At 37.7% G+C, this 26,692-nt stretch overlaps 1 protein-coding gene across 2 annotated transcripts in view; it reads right to left on the reverse strand.

Annotated features, from left to right (window-relative positions):
- csnk1g1 (casein kinase 1, gamma 1) overlaps positions 1 to 26,692 on the reverse strand; it is a 55,042-nt gene that overhangs the window by 8,775 nt on the left and 19,575 nt on the right. The window contains exons 5-12 of one of the 2 annotated variants that reach the window (XM_082160999.1): positions 15,386 to 15,537; positions 15,048 to 15,282; positions 12,937 to 13,022; positions 12,769 to 12,853; positions 10,967 to 11,115; positions 10,139 to 10,246; positions 6,382 to 6,492; positions 3,594 to 3,700 (exon numbers count right to left, since the gene is read on the reverse strand). In XM_082160999.1, the coding sequence (XP_082017125.1) occupies positions 3,594 to 3,700; positions 6,382 to 6,492; positions 10,139 to 10,246; positions 10,967 to 11,115; positions 12,769 to 12,853; positions 12,937 to 13,022; positions 15,048 to 15,282; positions 15,386 to 15,537 (1,033 nt within the window). The remainder of the gene's footprint in view (positions 1 to 3,593; positions 3,701 to 6,381; positions 6,493 to 10,138; positions 10,247 to 10,966; positions 11,116 to 12,768; positions 12,854 to 12,936; positions 13,023 to 15,047; positions 15,283 to 15,385; positions 15,538 to 26,692) is intronic. The other variant, XM_082161000.1, reaches the window with a different exon arrangement.

Below are 26,692 nucleotides of genomic sequence, written 5' to 3' on the forward strand. Positions count from 1 at the left end.
CAAACAACACAGGGTTCTGTGGTCAGATGAGACTAAAACAGAGCTTTTTGGCAGCAAACACACTAGATGGGTTTGGTGAACACAAGGATAAAAAGTACCCCATGTGTACAATTTAATATACCATTGGATCTTTAATGTTGTGGGCATATTTTTCTGCTGGAGGTCCTGGACTTCTTGTTCAGATACATGGCATTGTGGATTCTATCAAATATCAACAGATAAAAAATCAAAACCTGACGCCTTCTGCTAGAATGGGCCGTGGTTGGATCTTCCATCAGGACAACGATCCAAAACAAACATCAAAATCAAAACAAAAATTTGTTGTGGAGCACAAAATGAAGCTTCTGCCATGACCGTCTCAGTCCCCTGACCTGATGAGTGGGCTGAACTGAAGAGAAGAAGCACCAACATGGATCTGGGAATCTGAAGGATCTGGAGAGATTCTGTGTGGAGGAATGGTCTCTGTAACTCATCAGGCATTATAGGAGAAGACTCAGAGCTGTTATCTTGGCAAAAGGAGATTGCAAAAAGTATTTAATAAAAGGGTTTCAATAATTGTGGCCAACGTGTTTTGGAGAAAAACATTTATTTCATAATGTGATTTTCCCCCCACTTTCAATTCTTTTACTTCAATGAAAGGTTAGAATTTTGCACATTTTTTGAATGAAAGATCACAAGGATAATCGATGCAGATTTATTTTTTACAGCCCATTTTGATCATATTTACCAGGGGGTTCAATAATTGTGGAGGGCACTGTATATGTATGCGTGTATGTGTATATGTATGCGTGTATGTGTGTATGTGTATATGTATATGTGTATGTGTGTATGTGTATACGTGTATGTGTGTATGTGTATACGTGTATGTGTGTATGTGTATGTGTGTATGTGTATGTGTGTATGTGTATACGTGTATGTGTGTATGTGTATGTGTGTATGTGTATACGTGTATGTGTGTATGTGTATATGTATGTGTATATGTATGCGTGTATGTGTATATGTATGCGTGTATGTGTATATGTATGTGTATATGTATATGTGTATGTGTATGTGTATGTGTATATGTGTATGTGTGTATGTGTATACGTGTATGTGTGTATACGTGTATGTGTGTATGTGTGTATGTGTGTACGTGTATACGTGTATACGTGTATACGTGTATATGTATATGTATATATACACATATACATACATACACACATATATATATATATATATATATATATATATATATATATATACACACACACACACGTTTATAACACCATTTTAAATTTTAAACACTCAGTAACACTTAGTGAATCTATCCATCACTACAGTAACATACAGAGAGATTAGACGAGGCGAGGGGGAAAGTGTTCCAACTTCTGACTACAAACTTTTAAGATTTTAAAGCTTATTGGAGTAACAAGTGACATGAATTGTAACACCCAATAGTAACACCATATACCCTGTTGTTTAAAGTTTTTTTTATATAATTAATACTAATGTAACTAACTCAATACATCTCACTGGAAAAGTAACAAGCCAATTTTTCCATCTCATTAAAACGATTTTAACGTTTGTGTTGGATCAAGAACTGTTGTACCTATTCTTACAGAGGAAAAGTTCATTGTAAGGTTTAACAAACTTAAGAAAGCATTCACTGTTATATATAAAAAGAGCATCAAAAGACTGTCTCATTTCCTCCTCTACTTGTATGCCAAACAATGCATGATCTGGTATCCAGACACATTTAGCATATAAGTAAAGTAGAGTAAAGTTCTTCTCATCTGACAACTGTGTGAATCGTGCTTGGCGAATCTTCTTTTTTATATTAACATATTACATTTAATGTGATGTAACATCGTAGAGGCAAAAGCTTTGGTTCAAGTGGCAGTGTTTCACCATTACAGGCAACAATGATAAATCAGGTTGCCATATTCAAGAAAACAAGGAAATGTAGAAGAGAAAGAGATCAGAGAGATCTCTAGAAGAAAGACCGGTGTCATTAATAGTGTGTAATAACCATGACGACCTTGTGTGTTTGTGCCGTCCTGTTAATTGATAAACGCTGCTGCTGTCTACGCCACTTTCAAGCTTTTGCATCAATAAATCAAAGACAGAGGGCTTTAAGATATCAAAGAACTACGAGAGTAAGTGTTTTATATGACTGACACTCAAATGCACATCAGGCGCTTTAGGAGAAAATTTAACTAAAGAGTGTAATCGCCTCTGAATTTTAACAGGCAAACTAACTGGCCGTAGTTATTATGGACACGGCCTTTTCCGCTCTTATGGAAATGCATAAAATTCCACTTTGGACAAGTTCTAAGAGTCTAGAAAAGCAATGATGTTAAAAATATACACAACCGGTCAATAGTTTGGAATAATTACATTTTTTATTATGTTTTAGAAAGAAGTCTCTTTTGCTCACGAATGCTACATGTATTTATTTATTTATTAAAAACACTGTAAAAACATATATTCAATTTTAATTAACTTTTCTATTTGAATATATTTTAAAATGTAATTTATTCCTGTGATCAAAGCTGAATTTTGTCTACAGGGTCACATGATCCTTCAGAAATCATTATAATATGCTGATTTGCTGCTCAAGAAACATTTATGATTATTATCAATGTTGAAATAATTTTTTGGGGGGAAAACGTAATGCACTGTATTCAAAAGTTTGGGGTAAAATATATATGAAGAGTTCAGATGCAAAAGCCTCTAAGTGCCATCTGAAATTTTCTTCTAGAATGATCATTTTTATAAAGCTTGTATATTTATGTTAAGTAATTTCACTTAAATGACAATTAATAGGTAATTTGCATTGCCATTTAAGTGAAATTATTTAACTTAAATATACGAGCTTGATAAAAATGATCATTCTGGAAGAAAATGTCAGATGGCACTTAGAGGCTTTTGCATCTGAACTCTTCATATATATATATATATATATATATATTTTTTTTTTTTTTTTTTCAGCAATAACGCATTAAATTAATCAAAAGTGACAGTAAAGACAATTATATTGTTACAAAATCTTTCTATTTCAAATAAATGCTGTTCTTTTGAACTTTATATTTATCAAAGAATCATGAAAAAAAGTCTTGCCATGTACAAAAAAAAATATTAAGCAGCAAAACCGAATAATTGATGCCAATAATTATCAGAAATCTATCATTTTTTTAATAAATAAATAGAAAACAGTTATTTTAAATTGTAATAATAATAATAATAATTATTATTATTATTTCACAATATTACTGTTTTTACTGTATGTTTGATCAAATAAATGCAGCCTTGGTGAGCAGAAGAGACTTAAAAAATAAAATAAAAAAACACGCGGTAGTGTGTGCTACACATTTAATTCAAAACTGAAAAGTACCAATTAAAAAAAATTATTTAAAATAATTTAAAAAAAGATTTAAAAATGGATGATTGTCCCCAATATAACGTTCCATTACACACCTTCGGTACACCGAGCACTACAGGGGAGCCGATGGGAACGGACCAGTGAGGACAAGGGGGAAATCATGTGCTAAAGGACTGTGTCAATCAGACACAAGGCAAAGAACAGAAACCTGAGAGAAGCCATGTGCACATACTTGGCCTCATCCACCACCTCCACCTCTGCCTGCGCTGTGATTGGTGCGTTCGAGTGGGCCGCCAGCGGGTCGTCAGCATTCAGTTCACCATTAGTCGAGCTCACCACCTGTGGTGTTAGAAAAGAGAGATCTAATTATCCTGTGGCCTCAGGGTAATAATGTTATTTTAATTACACAGTTCAGACTATATCTGTGCATGTAACCACTCATACGTAGCAAATGAGGAATATCATTTACTACTTCACTTATGGGAGAACTGATCAAATATTCCTGGTTAAATACATAGATAGATATAACAATAGATTATAAGATATATAATCTATTGATTATAAGGTATACAGATAGAATAGTAGATATAACATAATAGATTTTTACAGTAATGCATTTACAAAGGAAAAAAATCTATAGGGCCATTAATAGTAATGCAGTGCGTTTTCCTCACAAGTAAATCATTTCCTCGTTACAACGAAATAGGTTTTTTTACCCCCAAATCGACAGATACCGTTAATAGAGTTTAACTTGGAATATTTAAATGCTGCTTAATTACTTTGCAATTTAGAATTTAGAATTTACAATTTACAATCATTTAGAATTGACCAGATCCACGAATGTACAGTAATAACACTGGTCTACAGTGGCCCCAAAACATATCTGTACACTTACATCACTTATATGTAACACCACTTGCTTTGATATTTTGTCATCAATACATTATCTAATTTCCTACGATACAATGAATGAAGACGGCATCAAAATAAGCTCAAAGACTGTGACCAGTCGTTTCTGAAGCCTCTACTGTATAAAAGTGAAGATGGTGAATCTGCGGATTCAATCATAAAGATGTGCTGAATATAGTGCATTAGTGCCCGCCTACTTTTTCAGGAGCGTTGGTTCCGGAAATATCTTTTCCAATCATTTCTCCCTGAAGGATTTTTTAAAAATAAATCTTGGTTCATGGCTTATAACGCTTTAACAAAGCCAAAGAGCTACAAGGTGAATCAGAACACTACAACATTTGATTTGAAGCAAAAAAGTATTTGAAAATACGACAAAAATACGAGACTGCACAAGAACAATCACATGAAGCATCGCAAGCAGCAAAATCGAATGAAAAATGATGGAGAAATATAAAACTACTCTTAAAAATGTGATTAGACTTTAGTTTAGGGTCCAACTCTCACTATTAACTAGTTTATTAGGATGCATATTACTAGGATATTGGCTGTTTATTAGTATAAAGTTTATTAATTATAAAGCAAATATTAAATGTCATATTCTACATCCCTTAACCCTATACTTAACTACCTTACTAACTATTAACAATCAGTGACGAAGTGTATTAAGGCAATACTTTACTAACTTACTTAACTTACTTCTTAACTTACTTAACTTACTTCTTAACTTACTTAACTTACTACTTAACTTACTTAACTTACTTAACTTACTTAACTTACTTAACTTACTTAACTTACTTAACTTACTTAACTTACTTAACTTACTTAACTTACTTAACTTACTTAACTTACTTACTGCAGTGCTTCATGGAAATGGACAGAGCTAAAGAGACGTTTTGGTGCATTTTGCTTGTTTCTCTGATTGGTGGAAGTTTCTGTACATCATCATCGGTTATGTAGTTATTCACCACGGTGATAATGTGGGCTGACGGCTTCAACAGCGGCAAACAGCATTGATTTACGACCTTGTAGCTCATAGTATGGTTGTCTTTAAAGGTTTACAAGTTGTCATAAAAAAAGTTTTTACTTCCGGAACACACACTCTATTGTGACACACTGCATAGAGATAGTCGGGAATACTATTTCCTAATAATGGCTGTACCACAGTAATACAACACAGGTAACAACATGTTTCCCTGATAGTCTGCGTCACATTTTGTGCTGCGTTTTATTCAACTCAGAAAGTTGGAATTTACATCCTCCTACTTGCAAAAGTGATAGAACAAGAAAACACCACATTTGGAAAATTCCAATAGAACGCCACGTGATGATGACGCTCTTCCAACTTGGACATCGGAACATTACGTGTTTGGAATTCAGAGAAAAGGAGGAATGTCCAACTTTTGAATGAAACGCAGCATTTCTACATTGGCTGTGTTTACATGCACAACTTTCCGATTAATGAATCTGAACGTAATGTTTACATGAACGCTAAACATGTGATCGGGTTAATGTGCGTGTTTATACACGTCCTCTCGATCAGATTAGAAAAGGAATAAACCACCCCTTTCAATCCCATCGAAATTTCATTCGGATCGATTAAAGGGACAGTTCACCCAAAAATGAAAATGCAGTCAGTAATTTCTCACCCTCATGTGGTTCCAACCCCGTAAGACTTTCGTTCATCTTTGGAACACAAATTAAGATATTTTTGATGAAATCTGAGAGCTGGATCACTCCTTCATAGGCTTCTAAGACTTCTAGACTTCCAGCTAAAGTTAGTTTTGATTGATTCACTTCTGTCGCAACGATCATTAATTATTCATTTGTGATCCGAAAATGAATGAAAGTCTTACGGGGTTGAACAACACAAGGGAGAGTAATTACTGACAGAAGTTTCATTTTTGGGTGAACTATCCCTTTAAGGCTTTTCAATCCGATTATTAGCAACAGATTATTTGGCTGCATGTAAACGTAGCCAGTGTTGTTTTAATAAGTGCAAGACCAGCCAGAGAGGGTAACCCATAGAGGAAGTGTTGTGGTCAGGTGTGAGAGCAGGTGCTGCTGCAGATGGCCATACACATGAGCGCACAGAGCGAGGGGTGAAGCTGTACCTGCACTGAGCCCCCGTGCCTGTCCGCTGCCAGGTGAGAGGTCAGGTAGGACGAGTTTGTCTGGCGGTTGGGCTGCACCTCCCATGCTCCTCTGCGGTCGGAGATGGCCGTCTGTGCGCGGGTGGAGGAGGCGCAGGACAGGGACAGGAGGAGGTGTGGTGAGTGAGCGAGAGCGGGCGAGTGAGGCCAGGTGGCATGCAGCACAATGAAGGAAAGGAAAATCAACAAAGAAACAAAAAGAGCCAGTCAAAGCCAGGAAATGGCATTAGTGACTGTGGACGCAATCGTCCAATCAAACCAAGAAGCAAAACACCACAAAATAAACACAGAGACATTAAAACAGAAAAAACTGAAGGGAAAACTTTATCCAAAGCTGCTGAATGCCAAAGTGGAGACTACATGTAGGCAAATCAGGCATCCAACACGGAGATCAGATAGGAATATCTGACAGCATACGTTCAAACTATCTACAGCTACATCAAATTCAAACTGATGATGGGGCAATATTCTCCCATTGGACTAGACAAGACATTGACAGAGACAGAGTCAACACAAGGACAAACAAAAATCCAAATTCAATTTCTGAAATTGTGATGTGCAGTTTATACAGCTTCAGTACAAACTCTTAATGTCTTTTTGCAGTTAGTGGAAGGATCTAAATTAATTTAGCTTTCAGTTGCATTCAGTTTAAGTGGAGATTAGTTAGAGTTATAGAATAAATAAATAAGAAAAATCCTGAATTTATTGTGCCCTGGATTGAAATGAGATATTTAAAGAAATATATTATATTATCAACAACAGTCCTATGTCCAACTGGAACACTGCTCCTGGACACATGACCAGAACTGTAGTGTACAACAGGGTTAAAAGGCACAATATGTACGATTTCTGGATTAAAATAACAACAAAAAAACACTGAAACAATGTTATATATTTTGTTGACTTGTGTACTTACATAATCCCAAATATTTGCGTGTCATTGCGTCACCTGTCAATATCTGCGCTACCCTCGATTTCCAGTTTTACATCCATAGCAATCATGGAAACACTGAAGACGCTTTAATATACTATGCATTTTATTAAACCGGTGAGCAACTGTTTGAATACTTTTATTGACAGAAAACGAATCACTGTTATATAGCTCAGCACGGCTAGTCTTATTGTTTTAATCTCTCGTTTTCTTGATTTACCGCGAGTACCTCAGAGACAACAAGTGGCTAACGTCGCAAAATTAGAAAGCTTTATACATGTATTAACGGTAATACAACATTTTCTCCACCACAGAGTATATTTTAAAATGAACTGCATGCCATTTAGCAACACAAGTCAACCAGCTTGTATTGATATGATATTGCAGAAAATATATTTATGTTTTATTGATCATTGAGGGAGAAACATGTTGTGGTTTGCTTTGTTTAAAAATCATAATTTATGAGGCGGCGAGGGGGGCCTTTAGCCCTCACTTAGGGGTAAGAGGCTCATTAGCATGGGGCAAAGCAAAAGACGCTCAGTATTGATGAAAATACTTCAGCTAAAGTTGTACGTTTTGCATAATATTTAAGTTAATACTTGTTCAAAATGAAGTTTGAAGAAATTCAAGTTTCTGAAAGATTTCAGAGAGATGACAATTTAAAAAAGCTTTACAACAATAAACATGATATTATTTCACAAAAAATATATAATTCTGGTTTCATTATAAATGTGATTATCTCGAAGGTCATAAACTTCATAAACGATACTGACCATCTGATGGAAAAGTTTATCATGTTAATTATCATGGGGCGCTTTTTCCTCTAAATACCATACGTTTACAAATTCTTTATAGCAAAATTGATTTAATGATTGTGTTGATTTAATTACAAAACTAAAAATCACTAACAAGACCTTTGTCTCAAAACATTATTCATTAATTGTATTGATTCTCATTTGCTAAATACTATAACATTTTTAAAAAAACATTAAAAACAAGATTAAATTAGCGAAGAATAAACGTTGCGTTGCTGCCCACGATCGCGCCACATTTCTTAGACAATGTTTAGAACAGTGCAATGGCGAGTTTAATAAAATGAATAAAATCAAATGTGCCTTTAGCCCCATTGTAACCTACATCTTATTGGCAAGTCAACAGGTGTGCGTTGTTTAAATTTAACAATGTCTTTTGTAGTAAAAATTGACTCGTTAAACACCAGAACCTCCATTAAACGAGTCAGTTTACAGGGTGCTTGTGTCTTTCAGCCAAGGATTTCTAAATATATCTGCACTCCTCTTCCCTCACAAGAACACGGTGAACTCACATCACTAGAAAGATCTTAAATATATGACGTCAGTTCTGCCAAAAATGAAAACAGTGAACAATCCATTAACTCACTCTCAACCTGTCACTGCAAAACCATATAAACAATACTTTTTACTATTACTCTTTACTTTCATGGAACAAATAGGAAAAGTATCATTTTTGGATGACTTCAATCTTTCAACACTAATTTGAGTGCACCTCAAATATGAGCCAAAATTAACCATTTGCTTCAGCTAGATGAGTTTGACACAGGGCAAGTTTGTGAGATGTGCAAAGCTGATTTTGCTCTTGCAGATGTTAGAGAGGCACAATAAGCAATTTACAGAAACTGGCAAATTAAAATTTTAATATTCTCCAGTGACATTTTTTAGGAACTTCTATTCCCAGCATGCACTCTGAGCCATGATATGCTAAAGCAGTGCATGCTGTATCAGCCAGCTGCTGCGTGGACGGGGCAATGATTTGGTTTAAAGCTTCATGTGTTGCTGCAGAAACCCTCGGAGATCAACTCCACCAGCTTTAATGATAATGCTTGAGCAGAACTCACGAAAACATGTCCAGGCCATTATTTCACTCCAAAACCAAATCTTTTTTTGTTTGCATTGGGATATTTCTATGTCAAGCAAGCACCCTTTCCTCCCCCAAATTCTCATTACTATGAATTTTTGTGTTTTGTTTTTGATGGTGGTGGTAATGCTGGATAGATATTTTTGGGTAATTTCTATGATTCTCATTGGGAATTCTCATTATACTAGGATTACAGTATAAAAATTGTAGTGTGTGTGTGTACAAGTTTGGATACTTAGTGAAATATTATGACAAACGACTAGTAAGGACATTTTACTGGTTCTCTAGTTAAAAAGGCTTATAAATTGCCCCAAATTGTATTCATTTATTCAGTGTTTTGCAGGTTTCTTTGATGGGTAGGAGTAGGGGAAGGGGTTGGGTTAGGCCATAGAAAATATGTCAGTAATATAGTGGAGCTAAAGTGTGCATGTGTTTATGTGACATCATTCTAATATGCTGATTAAATGCTCAAAAAACATTTCCCATTAATCACGGTTGATAAAGTTCAAAAGAACAGCATTACATTTAAAAGAAAAAATTTTCATAATGATGTAAAATGGTTTACTGTTACTTCTGAACAATTTAATGTGTCATTGCTGAATAAAAGCATTACTTTCCATTCAAACCTTGAACAGTATTGCATCTTTATTTGCAATACAGCCATGAGAATGTGGGGGAATTTAACTCTCAAACTAAATATCACAATCCAAAATAAGCTAAATAAGTTTGAGGTGAAATATGACCCAGACTTAATTTGTGAGATTCACCCATTTGGTTCAGGGGAAATACTGTCCACCCCTACTAAATGGACTAAACCTTGAACATAGTACATTTTCTCTTTCTGTAATAAGTTTTACCAATCTTAAGTTTCCTCAACGAACAGTGGAAGATTACCTGATTCCTTAAGGGCTGATGCTGGGAGGGTCTGTCTCTGTGTGCGTGGCTCTCACGCGTGACGGCAGACGCCCCTGAGTCCACGTGGACCGACCCCACTGGTGTGGGCTGAGAAGACACGCCAAAACACACAGAACATCAGTTTCAAGGCCAAAGATGAACTAGCTCTGTGTCCCAGTGAATATAGGCAGCAACATTCCAGGGAGGAGTAAACTGTGCCAGGTTTTACTTATGACTGTGCATTACTCTGTGCTGAAAAAATACTGATTAAAAAACGGTCATGCAATTTTATGCTAACAGCATTGCATTATTAGCTTAGCAACATGCTAACATCACAGTCAGTTGAAGGCACTATGTGGTAGTGTTGTCAAAAGTACCAACTACGGTAACAAGTCGGTACTGAAATTTTAAAAATGTGACGATTCCAGCATTTTGAACTCTGTTGAACGGATTCTTAAACGCCTCTGATTGGCCATTGTACTCACGCGCTCAACATATATGTATACATATGCTTCTGTGTGTATCTGTGTAAGCACTCAAGATGTCCATTTACAACATGTTTTTGAAGCGTTGATCATTGTAGCCAATCACAGACATGCATGTCGAGCGCGTGAGTACAATGGCCAATCAGAGGCGTTTAAGAATCCGTTCAACAAAGCTCAAAATGCTGGAATCGTCACATTTTTTTAATTTCAGTAACACTACTTTTGACAACACTACTATGTGGTTTGCAAAGTTTGCAAAAGCTACACATCTAGCGAGGAGCTGGAACAGAGCTAGCGTGAGTGGAATGCAGAAATTCTTTATAAAGACGACATATTGACTCACAATCTGTCTGCCAACCCAGTCGTAAGAGTAATCAAAGGTATATCCTTTTCGTTCAAACAACTCCGTAAACAAGGTCCGCAAGTATTCGTAATCTGGCTTCTCAAAGAAATCCAACCGCCGGACATAGCGCAGATAGGTGGCCATCTCCTCTGAAAGCACAAATGAGGACAAAGTTACAATGACAATAATCACTATAAATAAAGATAAGGCAAGTCTGCTCTTAAAGTGCCCCATTATGCTTTTTCAGATATTTTATTAGATATATATATGCTGTTTGTGAATGTACAAAGTTTCAAAGATAAAAGTGCATGATGAATGGAGTTATCGTCTCCCAAAAGAAAGAATCGATTCTGAACTGCTGAAATGAGTAATCAGTCATTCGAACCGACGTAGATTTGTAACAAATTAGCATAATGCTAGTCTATGGTCTTCATTGGCTGCCCGAGAACAACGTCTACTTTGCCCCGCCCTCAAACACTGTAGTTGTTGCTGAGGCCTGGAAGAGTTTGGTTTGTGTTGTGAACATGTCAAGACGACGCTGTTTTCTGCACTGCCACAGCAAATCCACTTGCCACGCATTTACGAAGGATTAGGACTCGTGCTGGAATTGATACGGTAAAACCGACGCCATCGTTACTGTTTGTATCACTGTGTGTCAAGTGATGAGGAAGATCTGCAGCTGAACTTTGGATATTGTAATGGGTGTTTAATTTCCAACACGCACTGCAAGCGGTAGACCAATCACAACAGACTGGGCCATCTGACCAATCAGAGCAGAGTAGACCAATCACAACAGACTGGGCCATCTGACCAATCAGAGCAGAGTAGACCAATCACAACAGACTGGGCCATCTGACCAATCAGAGCAGAGTAGACCAATCACAACAGACTGGGCCATCTGACCAATCAGAGCAGAGTAGACCAATCACAACAGACTGGGCCATCTGACCAATCAGAGCAGAGTAGACCAATCACAACAGACTGGGCCATCTGACCAATCAGAGCAGAGTAGACCAATCACAAAAGACTGGGCCATCTGACCAATCAGAGCAGAGTAGACCAATCACAACAGACTGGGCCATCTGACCAATCAGAGCAGAGTAGACCAATCACAACAGACTGGGCCATCTGACCAATCAGAGCAGAGTAGACCAATCACAACAGACTGGGCCATCTGACCAATCAGAGCAGAGTAGACCAATCACAACAGACTGGGCCATCTGACCAATCAGAGCAGAGTAGACCAATCACAACAGACTGGGCAATCTGACCAATCAGAGCAGAGTAGACCAATCACAACAGACTGAGCCATCTGACCAATCAGAGCAGAGTAGACCAATCACAACAGACTGGGCCATCTGACCAATCAGAGCAGAGTAGACCAATCACAACTGACTGGGTCTTGTGGAAAGTTTGAAGAGACATGTTAGTTTCAGACACTAAGAAAAAAGTTGATACTGCAATGTACATTATGAGAAAATGTAAGTGTTTTTTGACCTTGGATGCATGAAAACCTGTTGTAGGAGACCTTCAAAACAACCCATTATTAAAAAAGCATAACAGGGCACTTTAAAATCAACATAAAACAACTTTAAACAACCCATTTTACCATTTATTACATTTTGATGAAAGATTACAAAAGATAAACATTATATTTTCTTTGGAATAATGTGCATTTCTGAATTGTGCACAAGACCAGGAACGTGCATTGAGAAAGAAAATGGGGTCTATTTTAATTCCATGTTGACTTTAAGATTAGCTGCTCCAAGTGAAGCACATGATGTCGTTTAAGGGGGTCTCACCGGGGAAGTTCTCACAGAGAACTTCAATGGGAGTGTTTCGCTTTGTGTCCCCAATCTTCTGGTAGCGTTCCTTTAGTGTGTCAGCCTGCAAAGCACAACACAACAGCTCATTTTCCAGAACAAAATTAGTAACAGTTTTAATGGCGTTAACAGTCTGGTTCAACATACTTTAAGTCCCTGCCAAGGGAGACTACCCCGGAGGAAATACATGAACATGTGACCCAAGGCCTCAAGGTCATCCCTCCGACTTTGCTCTGCAAGAAAAGAAAAAAAAAGGTTCAATTATGTACAAGATAACTAAGTTGGTTGAACAGTAGAGTTGGGAATCATAAGGAATTGAACAATTCCAATTTTTTTGTTCATCCACTTTAAGTCAAATCTCTCTAGTTACATTAAAAACATCTTAATTTGTGTTTCCAAGATAAACAAAGTCGGTTACACTATTTTAAGGTGTCATTGTTACAGTGTAATTATATATTTAAGTACTGAGTAAAATTAAGCAACTACATGTACTTACTATAGGGTTAGGGTAGGATTAGGGTTTAGTTGAGGGTTAGTTGCATGTAATTATGCATAATTTACTGTTATTACTACGGTAAGTAGATGTAACATGCAACAAGGACACTGTAAAATAAAGTGTTACCCAAAAGTCTTATGGGTTTAGAATGACATGAGGGCGACTAAATTATGGATTTTTTAATTTTTTTACACTACATCCTTATGCATCGCTTTCTGCCAGGACTTTTACGTGCTTTTCCCAAATCACTGAAGTGACGTCGACGTCCGGGTTAGCGGTAGCATTAGCCATCAGGCAAGTGTTATTTAAATAAACTCCTGATGTACTTACCAACTTCCCAATGCCTCGTTTTATGAGTACAGAACGTATTTGTACTACTGTAGAAGTTTGGTACCATTCTGGGCATTATTAGTGGAGTAATTTACGAGATACATCATAGGATCCGTTAGCGCCTGCACTAAGCCATCCGGTTGATATCTCTAAATAAGCTCTAACTTTAATAATGTTCGACCAAGGGAAAAAAGGCTTCTGGGGGGGGGGGGGGTGTTTGGCTCGAGGTCATGGGGCAAAGGACCCTAGGTTGAAATTACTCCGAACCATCCATTTAACTAACATTAACAAAGATATAATAAATATATACAGTAACAAATGTATTGCTCATTGTTAGTTCATGTTAGTTAATACATGAACTAATGTTATATAATGAACCTTATTGTAAAGTGTTACCATGATTTCAATGATTTAATTAATCATATTAGGTTGTATTGCAATTCCAGTATTTCCATGCCCAAATTTAAGACCTCTTAAAATAATTAATCCTTTAAGGTATTTAAGGGCGTTTTCACACCTGAAAGTCCGCACAAAGGTCTCACAATGGTTTCACATGGCAATTCTGTGAGCGCACTAAAGAACTTTACATGGCGTACTTGCGTCCTGTCGTCATCATCTATGTGGGCTGGATCTTGACATTGATTGGTTTGTAAACGGACGTGCGTCTGACGTCAGCGTGTCGTCAGTTCGCCGGGTAACTTTGACAAGAATGAATGAACAGACGCATATCGTTGCCCCTATACTGTTATTATTACGCCATTACTCCCTGCAGCACCAGCTATACTCGAGGCTAGGTCACATTCGGCAAATGAACGTCCTCGTTGTGCGAACAATTTATGGCCGCCGGCAGGAAAGGAGGAGAAGAGCGAGCAATCCTGCGGGAACCACCGGAACTTCCTGTAAATGTTCTGAAAGTCTGAACTGTACAGAAAATGCGTTCACACTAGAAACGAACCAAACCTTTGTTCGGTTTGATCCGGACCGAGACTACCTCTTTTCGTCTGACCAAATTTCGTCTGTTTGATCCGGATCGTGGTCCGGGGGAGGTTTCACACCTGTAATTTTGATTCGGATCAAACTAAAAAAAGTCAGAAAAACCAGACCAAACAAGGGTAGGTGTGAAAGGGCCCTAAGAGTTATGACCCTAAATTTCATCAAACTGAGGACAGCATAACCTATGTGATAAAGTGATTTTTTTCCACTATTATCTTTCAGTTTAGACGGTACACTCACAACTCAGCATCATGACAGACGCTATAGATTCAATGCAACATTAAAAGAACCAAACATGTTCTTTAAAATAACTGGTTCATGATTCCCAACCCTATTAAACAGCCAATCAAGACGCCACATAAATCGTGGAGATAGTGACATGCTAAATTTAATGTCAAGTCCATTTCAGGATCAGACTAGGGAGGTATCCAACACTTACCTTTCCCTAAGTGTGTATTAATAGACATGTATCGAGCTGTGCCCGTAAGGCTCTTGTGCTCCCGGTAAGGAATGTGTTTTTTGGTTTCTGGGTCAATGTATTCTTTCGCAAGGCCAAAGTCTATGATGTGAATGATGTGCTCCTTCTTGTTTCCTTGCCGTCCGATGAGGAAGTTCTCTGGCTTCACGTCCCTATAGATGAGGTTTTTAGAGTGCACATATTCCATGCGGGAAATCTGGGGAATTGAGCAAAGGATGCAAAATTACACGCTTGCACTGCAAAGCATCATCAGGACTCTTGTGCATGCACCACGTCTCACCCAGGTGTGACACACTCACCAGCTGAATGGCGATCATCAGGACGGTCTTGAGGGAGAATGTTCGGTCACACAGGTCAAAGAGATCCTCAAGACTGGGGCCGAGCAGCTCCAGAACCATGGCGTTGTATTTCCCACAGGGCCCGAAATAGAAGACCTGAGGCAGACCCTCTACTATTAAAAACACAAAACAGAGCATTAAATCACACAAGTCATGACATTCTCCCTTTAACTCTTTCTCTGCCAGCGTTATTTTTTTCATTTTTTATTTGGTTTAACGTTTTTGATCATTCTCATAATTTCATGTCCCGCAGAGTTTTTTTGTTGTATAAATATCTAAACATGCAATATATCAAAAGAAAGAATTGTGGGAAAGTTTCATTAAAAAAAAGAGCAACATTTTGAAAAGAAATTGCCTTTTCCCCCCCCAAAGACACCAATGTGCGTAACGCTTTTATTGCTCGCTGTCTTTTGATACAGAGATTCTGTACTCTTTCAGAAGGTGCATAATAGCGCCCCCTACCGTATAACAGTGAAAGCTGGAAAATTGTCAATGGCAGGGAAGCGTTCTCACAAAAGTCTCACAAAAGTCTCACAAAAGTCTCACAAAAGTCGTGATTTTATTTAAAAAGTACACACTTGACATTTGTGAGTCTCACAAATGTCAAGTGTGTACTTTTTAAATAAAATCAAGACTACATATTATGGATTAAAGTAACGTATTTCTGCAACAACTGCATACCAGTACTGAGAGAACTATGAAAATGGAGGAATACGTAAATGAAACTGGCTTTGCCTGAACACTTGTGATCCCACATGATTATGCCAAGAGATCAATATAATCAAAGTTAGCAAAATTGAGTGCAAAAACAGGTCCAGTGTCTGTATTCAACAGTGTAGCGACACATGAAGCACAGCTCACACAGACCCAAGCAGCTTTCTGTTGGTCAACGTGGCAAAATTCGAGTGATCAACTTGAACATGAGCTAAATCTGCGTGGGCAACTATTTCACCCTCACGCGAAACTCCAGATTGCATGGATTCCTACCGGAACGACTGGATTTCGCCCGCAAAACTTGGAAAAATGGTGTGACCGTACTTTAAAGCGGCCGAACCCCATGGCATGTCTGCTGTAAAACACAATAATTAATAGCTAAAAGAAATACATGTGTCTGTAAACTGTGTGCATCTTCAGAGGGTGATGTGGGTAGTTGCTCATTGTGTGGTGGTGTGTTGTAACACCCCTGAGAATAGAGCGCACTGTTGGCCTGCCGATGACTCATCTTGTGTTCAGACTGCACATAACACACACACACACACACACACACACACACACACACACACACACACACACACACACACACACACACACACACACACACACACACACACACACACACACACACACGGTTGTTGGTTTATATCTCTGCTGATTAACACTTTTCACAAGCTTTCTATCAGCACTCCACTGCTAGATGCTACTGGAAAGTGGGAGTGGGAATTCAAAGAGTGGGAGGAAATTCATATAGAAATGTAAAATATCTCTCAAAAAGTGAATTGTATGAAAAAAAAAAATTTGAAAAAAAAAATGCATCAGTCAAAAGTGATTTGAGAAATGCACAATATGTACAGAAAAAACTGGTATCAAACATTAACATCCACTTCCACTGATTTCCAAAGAATTTAAATTTGCTTTCATTCGCAAAGTGTACTTCCCTTGCTTGTTAATTATACATTATAGCGAATTTGACCATGTTTTTAGCTACCAATAATCATGATTAAGGCTGCGCATAATTTATGAGTAGAAATGCACAATATGCATACCATACGTACAGAAAAAACTGGTTTCAAACATTATGATACTAGCATTGTGCAAATTAGGCAACAAGCTGCTGTTGTTTGACAGGAATAGCTCATCTAACAATGAAAACTATCACCAATTGTTTACCCATTTGTCATTTAGAATCCTTATTATTATTATTATTATTATTATTATTATATACAAATATTATTATTATTATTATTATTAAAAAGGGTAAAAACAGGGAGATTGCGCCAATCTACATTCAAAATGTCTAAATAAAATATGATTTATTATGATTTATTATTCTGATTTGGGCATTTTAATTTTAGGGTAAAATGAATTCATTAACTGAAAATGTATGAACTCTTTAATAATAACTAATAATAAATTACATTTTAGTAGGTTTTATGAACTAAATATGTTGGTCACATAGTTTATTTGGTTGGTTACGGTATCAATGCCGTGGTATCAGAGCTTGTGATCACACCAAAGCCAAAATTACTCAAATCCAATTATTTTAATGGGAATCCTTGTGATTTTTTCTTCTATAATTGAAAATATTATCATTATTAAAAAAGTAAAAACGGGGAGATCTCGCAAATCTACATTTAAAATGTACAAATTAAAATCTGATTCATTAAATTCTGATTAAGGCCTTTTAATAATAATAATAATAATAATAATAATAATAATAATATTAGAAAAAGCACCACTAATAAATAAAATTTACTTAATTTATGAATTAATTAATTACTTAATAAATTACATTTTAGTAGATTTTATTAACTAATAATAGTGATCACACCAAAGCCAAAATAACTCAAATCCATTTATTTTAATGGGAATGGTGTGTTGCATTCATTGCAAAAAAAAAAAAAAAATCTTCCATGGAGGCCTAGGCCAGTGTATTTCTCCCAGTCCATCCCACTCTGAGTCCACAGCGCTCCAATAAAACACCATCTGCCAGGAGCCAGTTTGAGAGAGTGGCTCAAACACTGACGTCTGACTGGAGATGAGAAACCATGTGACTCAAGGTCCTCCAGTTCACACACACCAGCCTGCACTGACGCATCTCACTTCTGCCACGCTGCACACTTAAACAAACCCCAGTTCAGCCGGAGAATCAAACACAAAGGGCTGGGAGAGTCCGGTGCGCTGGATTTCTCATGCCTGAGCTGGTTGATCAGTAGCCAAGCCGTTCCCAGCCAAACTCCGAGATTCGAGTCCCGATGCCAAGGCTACCCGGAGGAGGTGTATCAGAGTTCAACACCATACAGATACACATTAACCACACACAAAAGAGAACTCGACTGTTCTTTCTAGAGGAAGAGACAGAAGTGTGACCTTCGTTTGGCCAGCATGATGGGAAATTATGACATGTACAAGAAGCTGTTAAACATTAATAGTTCATAAGGAAGTATTTTCCAGAGTAAGGGTCATCTTTATTAAAGATAGTGATTAATATTGAGGAGTCATCTCCTAAAAATAAAATAGTGTTATCATTGTGTTTGAAGATAATACTATACACTTTGAAGCACCATAAATCTTGCCACAGTGCATATATTTGGTAAATCATTTAAAAATATGTAATTTCCATTTGTTGAAATTGTTGCAAACTAACTGAGAATATATTTTCTTGTTAGTTAACTAGTGTGCCTAATCCTTATTGGATAGATAACATCATTGGTACCATCTCTGTGCTTACCCCATTTACCCAGAGTGGTTAGTAGCCTTATAATCCACAATATTTTCAGGTTATTTATATGACAACGTGTAGTGAATTACCTATACAATCATTTAGTCATTTAGTTATTAGTTTAGACTGGAGTGAGGAGAAACCAGAACAAAGCACAGAGCAAGCTGCTGTTAGCTAGCTGCTAATTTTATTCAATTCATATGGTAGAAAATTAGACTATTATATTAATATGCTATATTAATTGCTAAGCCTATTTAACATATAAAATATTTGTAAGCACTTTGTTGATCTGTCCTAAGTTTAGCCATTTTATTTAGCTATTTAAAAAATAAAAATAAATCACAAACTGTTTCTTTGCATTATTTTACATTTATTGTCAAGTATTTGGCTCGCAGATCATGGACAGGGAACTTTTTACTGTGTGTGTGTTTGTTTTTGTGATTTATGAGGACAGAAATTTGTATAATGACTTGGTATTTCACTGGTATTACAACGTGAACGTGATTTATGAGGACATTTCCTGAGTCCTCGTGTTTTCAAACATGCTTTAAAAACATGCTAAACAGTGTTTTATTAAAAATGCAGAAAGTGTTCTGTGATGGGTAGGTTTAGGGTTTGTGTGTGTGTGTGTGTGTGTGTGTGTGTGTGTGTGTGTGTGTGTGTGTGTGTGTGTGTGTGTGTGTGTGTGTGTGTAGGTTTAGGGGTCGGGTTAGAGTGTGTGTGTGATTGGTAGGTTTAGGGGTCGGGTTAGAGTGTGTGTGTGTGTGTGTGTGTGTGTGATTGGTAGGTTTAGGGATAGGGATAGGGTTAGAGTGAGTGTGTGTGTGTGTGTGTGTGTTTGGTAGGGATAGGGATAGGGTTAGAGTGTGTGCGTGTGTGTGTGTGGGGTAGGTTTAGGGGTCGGGTTAGTGTGTGTGTGTAATTGGTAGGTTTAGGGATAGGGATAGGGTTAGAGTGAGTGTGTGTGTGTGTGTGTGTGTGTGTGTGTGTGTTTGGTAGGTTTAGGGATAGGGATAGGGTTAGAGTGTGTGTGTGTGTGTGTGTGTGTGTGTGTGTGGGGTAGGTTTAGGGGTCGGGTTAGTGTGTGTGTGTGATTGGTAGGTTTAGGGATAGGGATAGGGTTAGAGTGAGTGTGTGTGTGTGTTTGGTAGGTTTAGGGATAGGGATAGGGTTAGAGTGTGTGTGTGTGTGGGGTAGGTTTAGGGGTCGGGTTAGTGTGTGTGTGTGTGTGATTGGTAGGTTTAGGGATAGGGTTAGAGTGTGTGTGTGTGTGTGTGTGTGTGTGTGTGTGTGTGTGTGTGTGTGTGTGTGTGTGTGTGTGTGTGTGTGTGTGTGTGTGAGATGGGTAGGTTTAGGGGTCGGGTTAGTGTAGGGGAACAGAATATACAGTTTGTACAGTATAAAACCATTACGCCTATGGAATGTCCTCACAAGTATAGCAAAACAAACGTGTGTGTGTGTGTGTGTGTGTGTGTGTGTGTGTGTGTGTGTGTGTGTGTGTGTGTGTGTGTGTGTGTGTGTGTGTGTGTGTGTGTGTGTGTGTGTGTGTGTGTGTGTACCCTGGGGATGCTGGGTCACTATTAACTACAGTGTTCATTTTGCATTTAAGTGGACTGAGTCCACTCATGATACCAGAAAAGCTCACGTTCACAAATCCCTAGGCATTACACAAGTCTCCATCTAGCCTGAAAAACAGAGAGAGACTGAGGAGAGACAAATAAAAACAGAGGATGGACGTGGATTACATAAGTGCCACGGGCGGTGTTATGTCATTCACAAAGCTGCGTTTGAGGAATGGAGAGACGGAGGAACAGGATTAACAAATTGCCCACTTTGCTGGGAGCGCTCGTGCACAAACATTCACGCGAGCATCCCTTGGAAAAGCAGAAAAACCAGAGACGGGAGAACGAGGTACGACCGGGGAACAGGTTGAAGGGAAGAATGCAGGCAGACATGCTTTCAGATGGGGGCAGTGTGTGATTATGGGCAGTTGGTATTATCATATCAGCATGTGTGTGGGATACGCCTGGCCACAGCTCAGACTTCCCGTCAGCCAACCATGATGCGCTGAGAAGACGAGGGGAGGAGGCAAAAACGTGGCGCCATCGGGATCAATCTAAGGCAGAGCCACCGCAAGCCTCTTGTCTGAAAAGATGCAACTACAGCAAACCAACACTGTGTGACAGGAATCTTTGCTGTGATATTTGTTCTTCCTGTCTGTCAGCCTAGTCGCTGTAACATGACCCGAACCGCTGTGATGTCCATGAGTGTGTACCCACATCAAAGATGTCCCTCGCTCGCTTTTGTACCTGAGCGGATCGGATTAAAAGGGATGATCTCTAGTGCAAACAGAAGAAATCATTACAGCCGAATCAGTTTGTGTATTCTGTTGACTTCAAGCAGCAAATAAAAAAAAAGCTTTCAGAGAAACGACACTGAAAGGGTTGCTCCAATCAAACTATAAACTCGACATTACAGCTGGGTAATAGATAAGATCTAATTTTTCAGAATATTAGATAGGGGTGTAACGATACCCTCATGTCACGATTTGACACATATCACGATACGATATTATTGTGTAACTCCAAGACATATGATAAAAGGTTAACAAAAAATGCAAAATTTGGTATTGCATTGTGTGTAAATGAATAGGCTTGGACTTGGTGCTGGAAACCCAAAGCACAGGACAATAGAGACACCAGAATAACAATATTCATGATTCTGAAGCTGAAAATACAGGATTATTTTAGACGAATATGTTTGCACTGTCACTGACTAGATATATTTAAAATAATGTAAGCCACATTTACTGGTAACATCAGACATTTGGCATCATCAGGACCCACAAATATTCCCCCATTGCATTATTATACATTATATTCAACATTATATATATAGTAGTTTAAGGCACTAAAACTCTATAAACTTGATTTTTTTTCCCCTTTATTTTGGGTGAACTATCCACGATACATATGTCACTATCCACGATACATATTGTTGCATTTTTGTATTGCGATATATTGTGACACGATATATTGTTACACCCCTAATATTAGACTATATTTGAATATTTATTTTTAACCAAACAGCCATTTTTGTGGCATTTAAACAATGTTTAAGCAAAGTTGGAATATGTAGTATGCACCAATTTAACTATTCAAAGTAAAAAAACTGCATTATTTAATGTTTAAAAAATTGATAAATTAAGACAATAAATGTATTCTTTTTTTTTTTATAGCTGTATTGAATATAAATCACAATTTTGGCCAAATAATGTAGCTTGACAAACAAGAACAGCAAACCTGGATATATATTTTTTTTTATTAAATTTTTTTAAATTGCAAAAATAAATGTTAAATTCTCCTAATCGCGCAGCCCAAATCACATCATCAAAAATGGGGTGAAACTGACTGTTTGGAAACTCAACAGCAGGATCAAAGTGCATGAAATTAATGTTGATTATTTTTAGCTGCAAATCCAATATTATATGCATCACAATTATTGATCAATATATCACAAGTCTCACTCAAAAATATGTACAGTAAACAGTATAGAGCTAATTCCTTCCCTAGGAGGTGGTAATGGTATTACCAAAATATCATGATATCGCTTTTCTTAGATGTCTTTTTTTCAAACCTGACATGTATAATATACATAAACATGTAGATAATATAATAACGTCAATACTTTTAAAAATGAAAGTGACTTTCATTTGATTTTGAGCTGCTTGAGCATTTGATTTAGAAATGCTAAAATAAAGCAAGAAATTAGTCTTAAAAAGACTCAGATAAATAAGACTAGAAAAGTGTGATGCATCATAAATATGACTGCATAAAAATCACAGGCAAATATCCTGTATTCTGACGCTTGGAAACATGTGACAGTGTGACCACGTACAAGTTGAGTTCTACATTAATGAGGCAAGCGTCAACGCCGTGAACAACCTACAGTCACACAGTGTTTACATTACAAAACTAATTGGGTTTCATAAAAATCAGCAAAGCTTGTCTGTCCTGGAAAGACTTGTTTGTCTGTGGCAATTCAAAAAGTAGGCAATCATATCAGCTACTTTTTATTATTTATATTTTCTAAATCACACTGCAGATTTACCACAGTCCAGCATAATCACTACCGGCTGTCGGATGACACTGGTTACTCAGTATATACCCGTCATACCGCCCAGCCCTGACGTTCAGCAGATCTCTATAAGAGCATTACATATGGGTTTGAATATCAAGGCTTGTGTGTGTGTGTGTGTGTGTGTGTGTGTGTGTGTGTGTGTGTGTGTGTGTGTGTGTGTGATCATAACACGCTAATCGGAACAGATGGGATTGACCGTGATCTCTGGACCAGTGATGTCACTTCTCTCCTCATTGATAAGAGCTGCGTGCCCAGGCATGAGGAGAGAGAGAGAGAGATAGAGAGAGAAAGAAAGAGAATGAATGCATTGATCACACCATCACAGAAGATGAGTAATCATCACTAACACCCTCGTCACCGCCTGTGCGCCGAACTTACATTAGAGAACATTTCATTTACCGTTACGGGAAAGAAATGTTTTCTGAGAGCCCTGATAGAGCGCTACATTTAACAGTCTGACGTTCCACTACTGCTCATTTATTATCATCACAGATCTCCTGAAAGGTCATTTAATCTGGCTGAATGCAGGACTGCTCAGAATCCTGCGTGACACGTCCTCTGAACGGATAAGCGTGCGCTGGCAGGGCCGTGACATCACTGCATGATATCGAGCTCAGGGCGATGCTGCTGAAAACCTCTCGGAGAATCATGTCTGGGCATGTCCGAGTCTGTCCTTCAGGAGAGCCGCCACAGACAGACTAATGTTGTGATGTCCAACCCAACCGTGTAATCATTTTATTTTAGACTTATAACAATTGAGACAAATGAGTTTATTTTAGTTAACAAGACGGTATTGAGCTTGAACGGTCAAATACACCCACGTGTGTCAAAATGCCATCTTTAGCCCTATTCGGGCGGGACTAGCTTAACATGGAGAGGTGCGGTAAAGTAATTATTACCAGAGCTTCTCTGTGATTTTAGTCCCGTCCGAATGTGAATCTCAGTAATCATCACGGACAATGTCAGTAAAGATTACGGCGACTTTTACCTTCAGTAAAAAGGTCCGGAAAAATGACCTCAGGTGATACTAATCCCGTGCGAATAGACCCGCTGTAAATATGTATGTAAATATTGTGTCATTTCCTGTTTAAAAGTAGTTTTCCGCGTTTTTTCAAGTATGGAGACGCTTGAAAAAGCATTCAGTTGTGTTCTAGACGCTGGGACGAGTCTGTGGCAAAACTCAAGTGTTTTCCACACACCATTCAAATCAGAAAGAAGATCGAGAGCTCTTGTTATAGGCACGAAACATCTTAGCATTAGGTAAGTGCCTTTTACCAACACAATCCAATCTGAAGTTAATACATCATTCGACCGGACATAATAGGTTATATGTGTATGCGCACATGATATCAGGAAGCAGCGTAATACACACATGACGACAGGAGGGTGACGGCGATGCACAAATCGAGTTACTTCTCCCACTTCTGATAGTTTTACTGAGTTATCTTTTCCTGTGCAAATTGGCCATTAATATTATAGACGTCCTGTGGTAAAATTACATTACTCCATCTACCCTTGTAAAGTTAATCCTGTCTGAATAGGGCTTTTGCCAGTATATTTGTAAACACAGTTGTTTATTCTTAAGTGAACACAAACAGTTGAGAAAGAAAACACACGTGTATCAGTATATTGGATCCGTGCATTCGGTCTTAAAGTGACAGCAGCCTAATATTCCTGCTTCAGTCTGTCTCATTAACGTTGATCAAAAAAAAAAGACAAATCACTCACTGGTCACTGAATAACTTGTGATTTTTAAAATAAATGCATATTTAAATGTACACAGTAAAGACTATGGAGTTTTTTTGTGTACATTTCATTACTTTATACAATTTATGTATTTCTAGTGCTTGAAGTTTTTCAGGTCAAGTTAATTTGTGTTTGTTCTATTGTATACTTTGTCCTATTGCTTGCAATTAGCTTCTTCGCCCTCATTTTATCACTGACTGATTACTTGTTTTCAGTTAGCTTGAGAGTTGAGACAGTTGCCAGATTTTTATCATTGAAACTCTCGTGTGTAGGACTAATTTCTTATGCAGTTCATCCCAAGCCTCTGTTGCTAAATCCAAAACATCATTTTAGAGCTTGTAACAAAGGCTTGAGCCACTGATATGCAGACTTTTGCTGTTATATAAGAGAGATGTAGACTATTGCAGTTATTACAGCGAGAGAGATTGATTAAGCATGTGTGAATTACCTGAATCTGTGCGTCTCTCAACGGCGTTCAACAGGAGCCTTTCTACTATTAGCAAAACAGTAAGTTTAACTGCTTCAAGAACAGTGATGTTACTACCTCACAACTGAGAAATGATACATAGCTTTTCAGTTGCAAAACTATTTTACTAATAAAGTTGAGGACAGTGCTAAGTTTCAGTCAGTGTGTGTGTACTGTATGTGTGCATATTTGTATGGGAGAGAGAGAGCGTACTTTCAATAGATAAATGTAATTTAGTGGGAAAATATGGAAATAGTTAGCCATTTTTATCATATTGTTTGTTATATCCATTTGCATGGTCAATGTCTTTGTGGTTTCTTCTGCTGTTGTAGGCTGCGAGGACCTTTGAAATAAGAGAAATCATTTGCCGAAGTGATATGAAACTGTACTGTGGTCAAGACCTGCCTGGAGCTACTTTAGCTGTGCCTTTACCAGAAAATAATGGTTAGCCAACCGTGCTGAGAATTCTGGGCCGAAAATGGTTTGTAATCCTGCCGTGCCGTACCAGTCTAAAGTGGAAATATAACTGGAACCATTCGGCCCGACGGTGGAAAAGCAGCTTTAGAATGTTTGTCAACCAAACAGAATCAAGCATTCAACAGCTCTGAAACACAAATTTAAAGGGGTCATGAACTGGCTTTTTACTTTTTTTATATTGTTGTCTGAGGTCAACTTATGACGTTCACTTGGTTTTTACATTCAAAAACATCAAAATGAATAAGTAATAGGCTATTTTCTACCCTGGTTTTGAGCCTCGCTCCTGAAACGCTCTGTTTTTATGGGCGTGCCGCATTGAAGACTTGGAAGTAAACGCCCACTGCTATGATTGGATAACAGTTTTGCATATTATAATGAGTTTCATGTAATGCATGAATCGGTGGGCGGGGCTAAACAGGCAGTGTTGAAGTAGGTGCTGATGATCTTCTGCGGAGGCGGGGTTTGATACCCTTTGACGTCATAGATCCCCACTTTGAAAAACCTGTCGTTCGCTGCGCCTGGTGTCAATAAAAGCTTTTATTGAACTAACAAAGAAGTTTTCAGTTCTGAAACTTACAGGTTATTCTTATAGTATGATGATGACCTCTTATATGTCAAAAGCTCAAGGAAAATTTTATTTCTCAGTTCATCACCCCTTTAAAGAATTAACTCAAAAGAACATTTGTTTTTTTTAATCAAACATCTCTAAAGGTAAACAAAGCAAAGGTTTTAAGAATTCTGACTGACAAGGAATGAACCGCATCTCATTTATCTGGAACAATGTGCTCCTGGAAGACAGACATACCTGGGTTTAAACTCAAAGGACGATCTGAATCTCTAGGGAAGATATCAAGGCAACTGACAAAGCCTGTTATGTAAATAGATTTCATTATTGCATATACACGGCTGTGTTTGTGCATTATGAGGATTCCTAACAACAGGAAAACCACTACAGAGAACAACAAATAGAGCCTGAATCAGTCTGCCTTAAATAATGCAC

This window comes from Leuciscus leuciscus (genome assembly GCF_965113295.1).
Source record: "Leuciscus leuciscus genome assembly, chromosome: 2".
Lineage (NCBI taxonomy): Eukaryota > Metazoa > Chordata > Actinopteri > Cypriniformes > Leuciscidae > Leuciscus > Leuciscus leuciscus.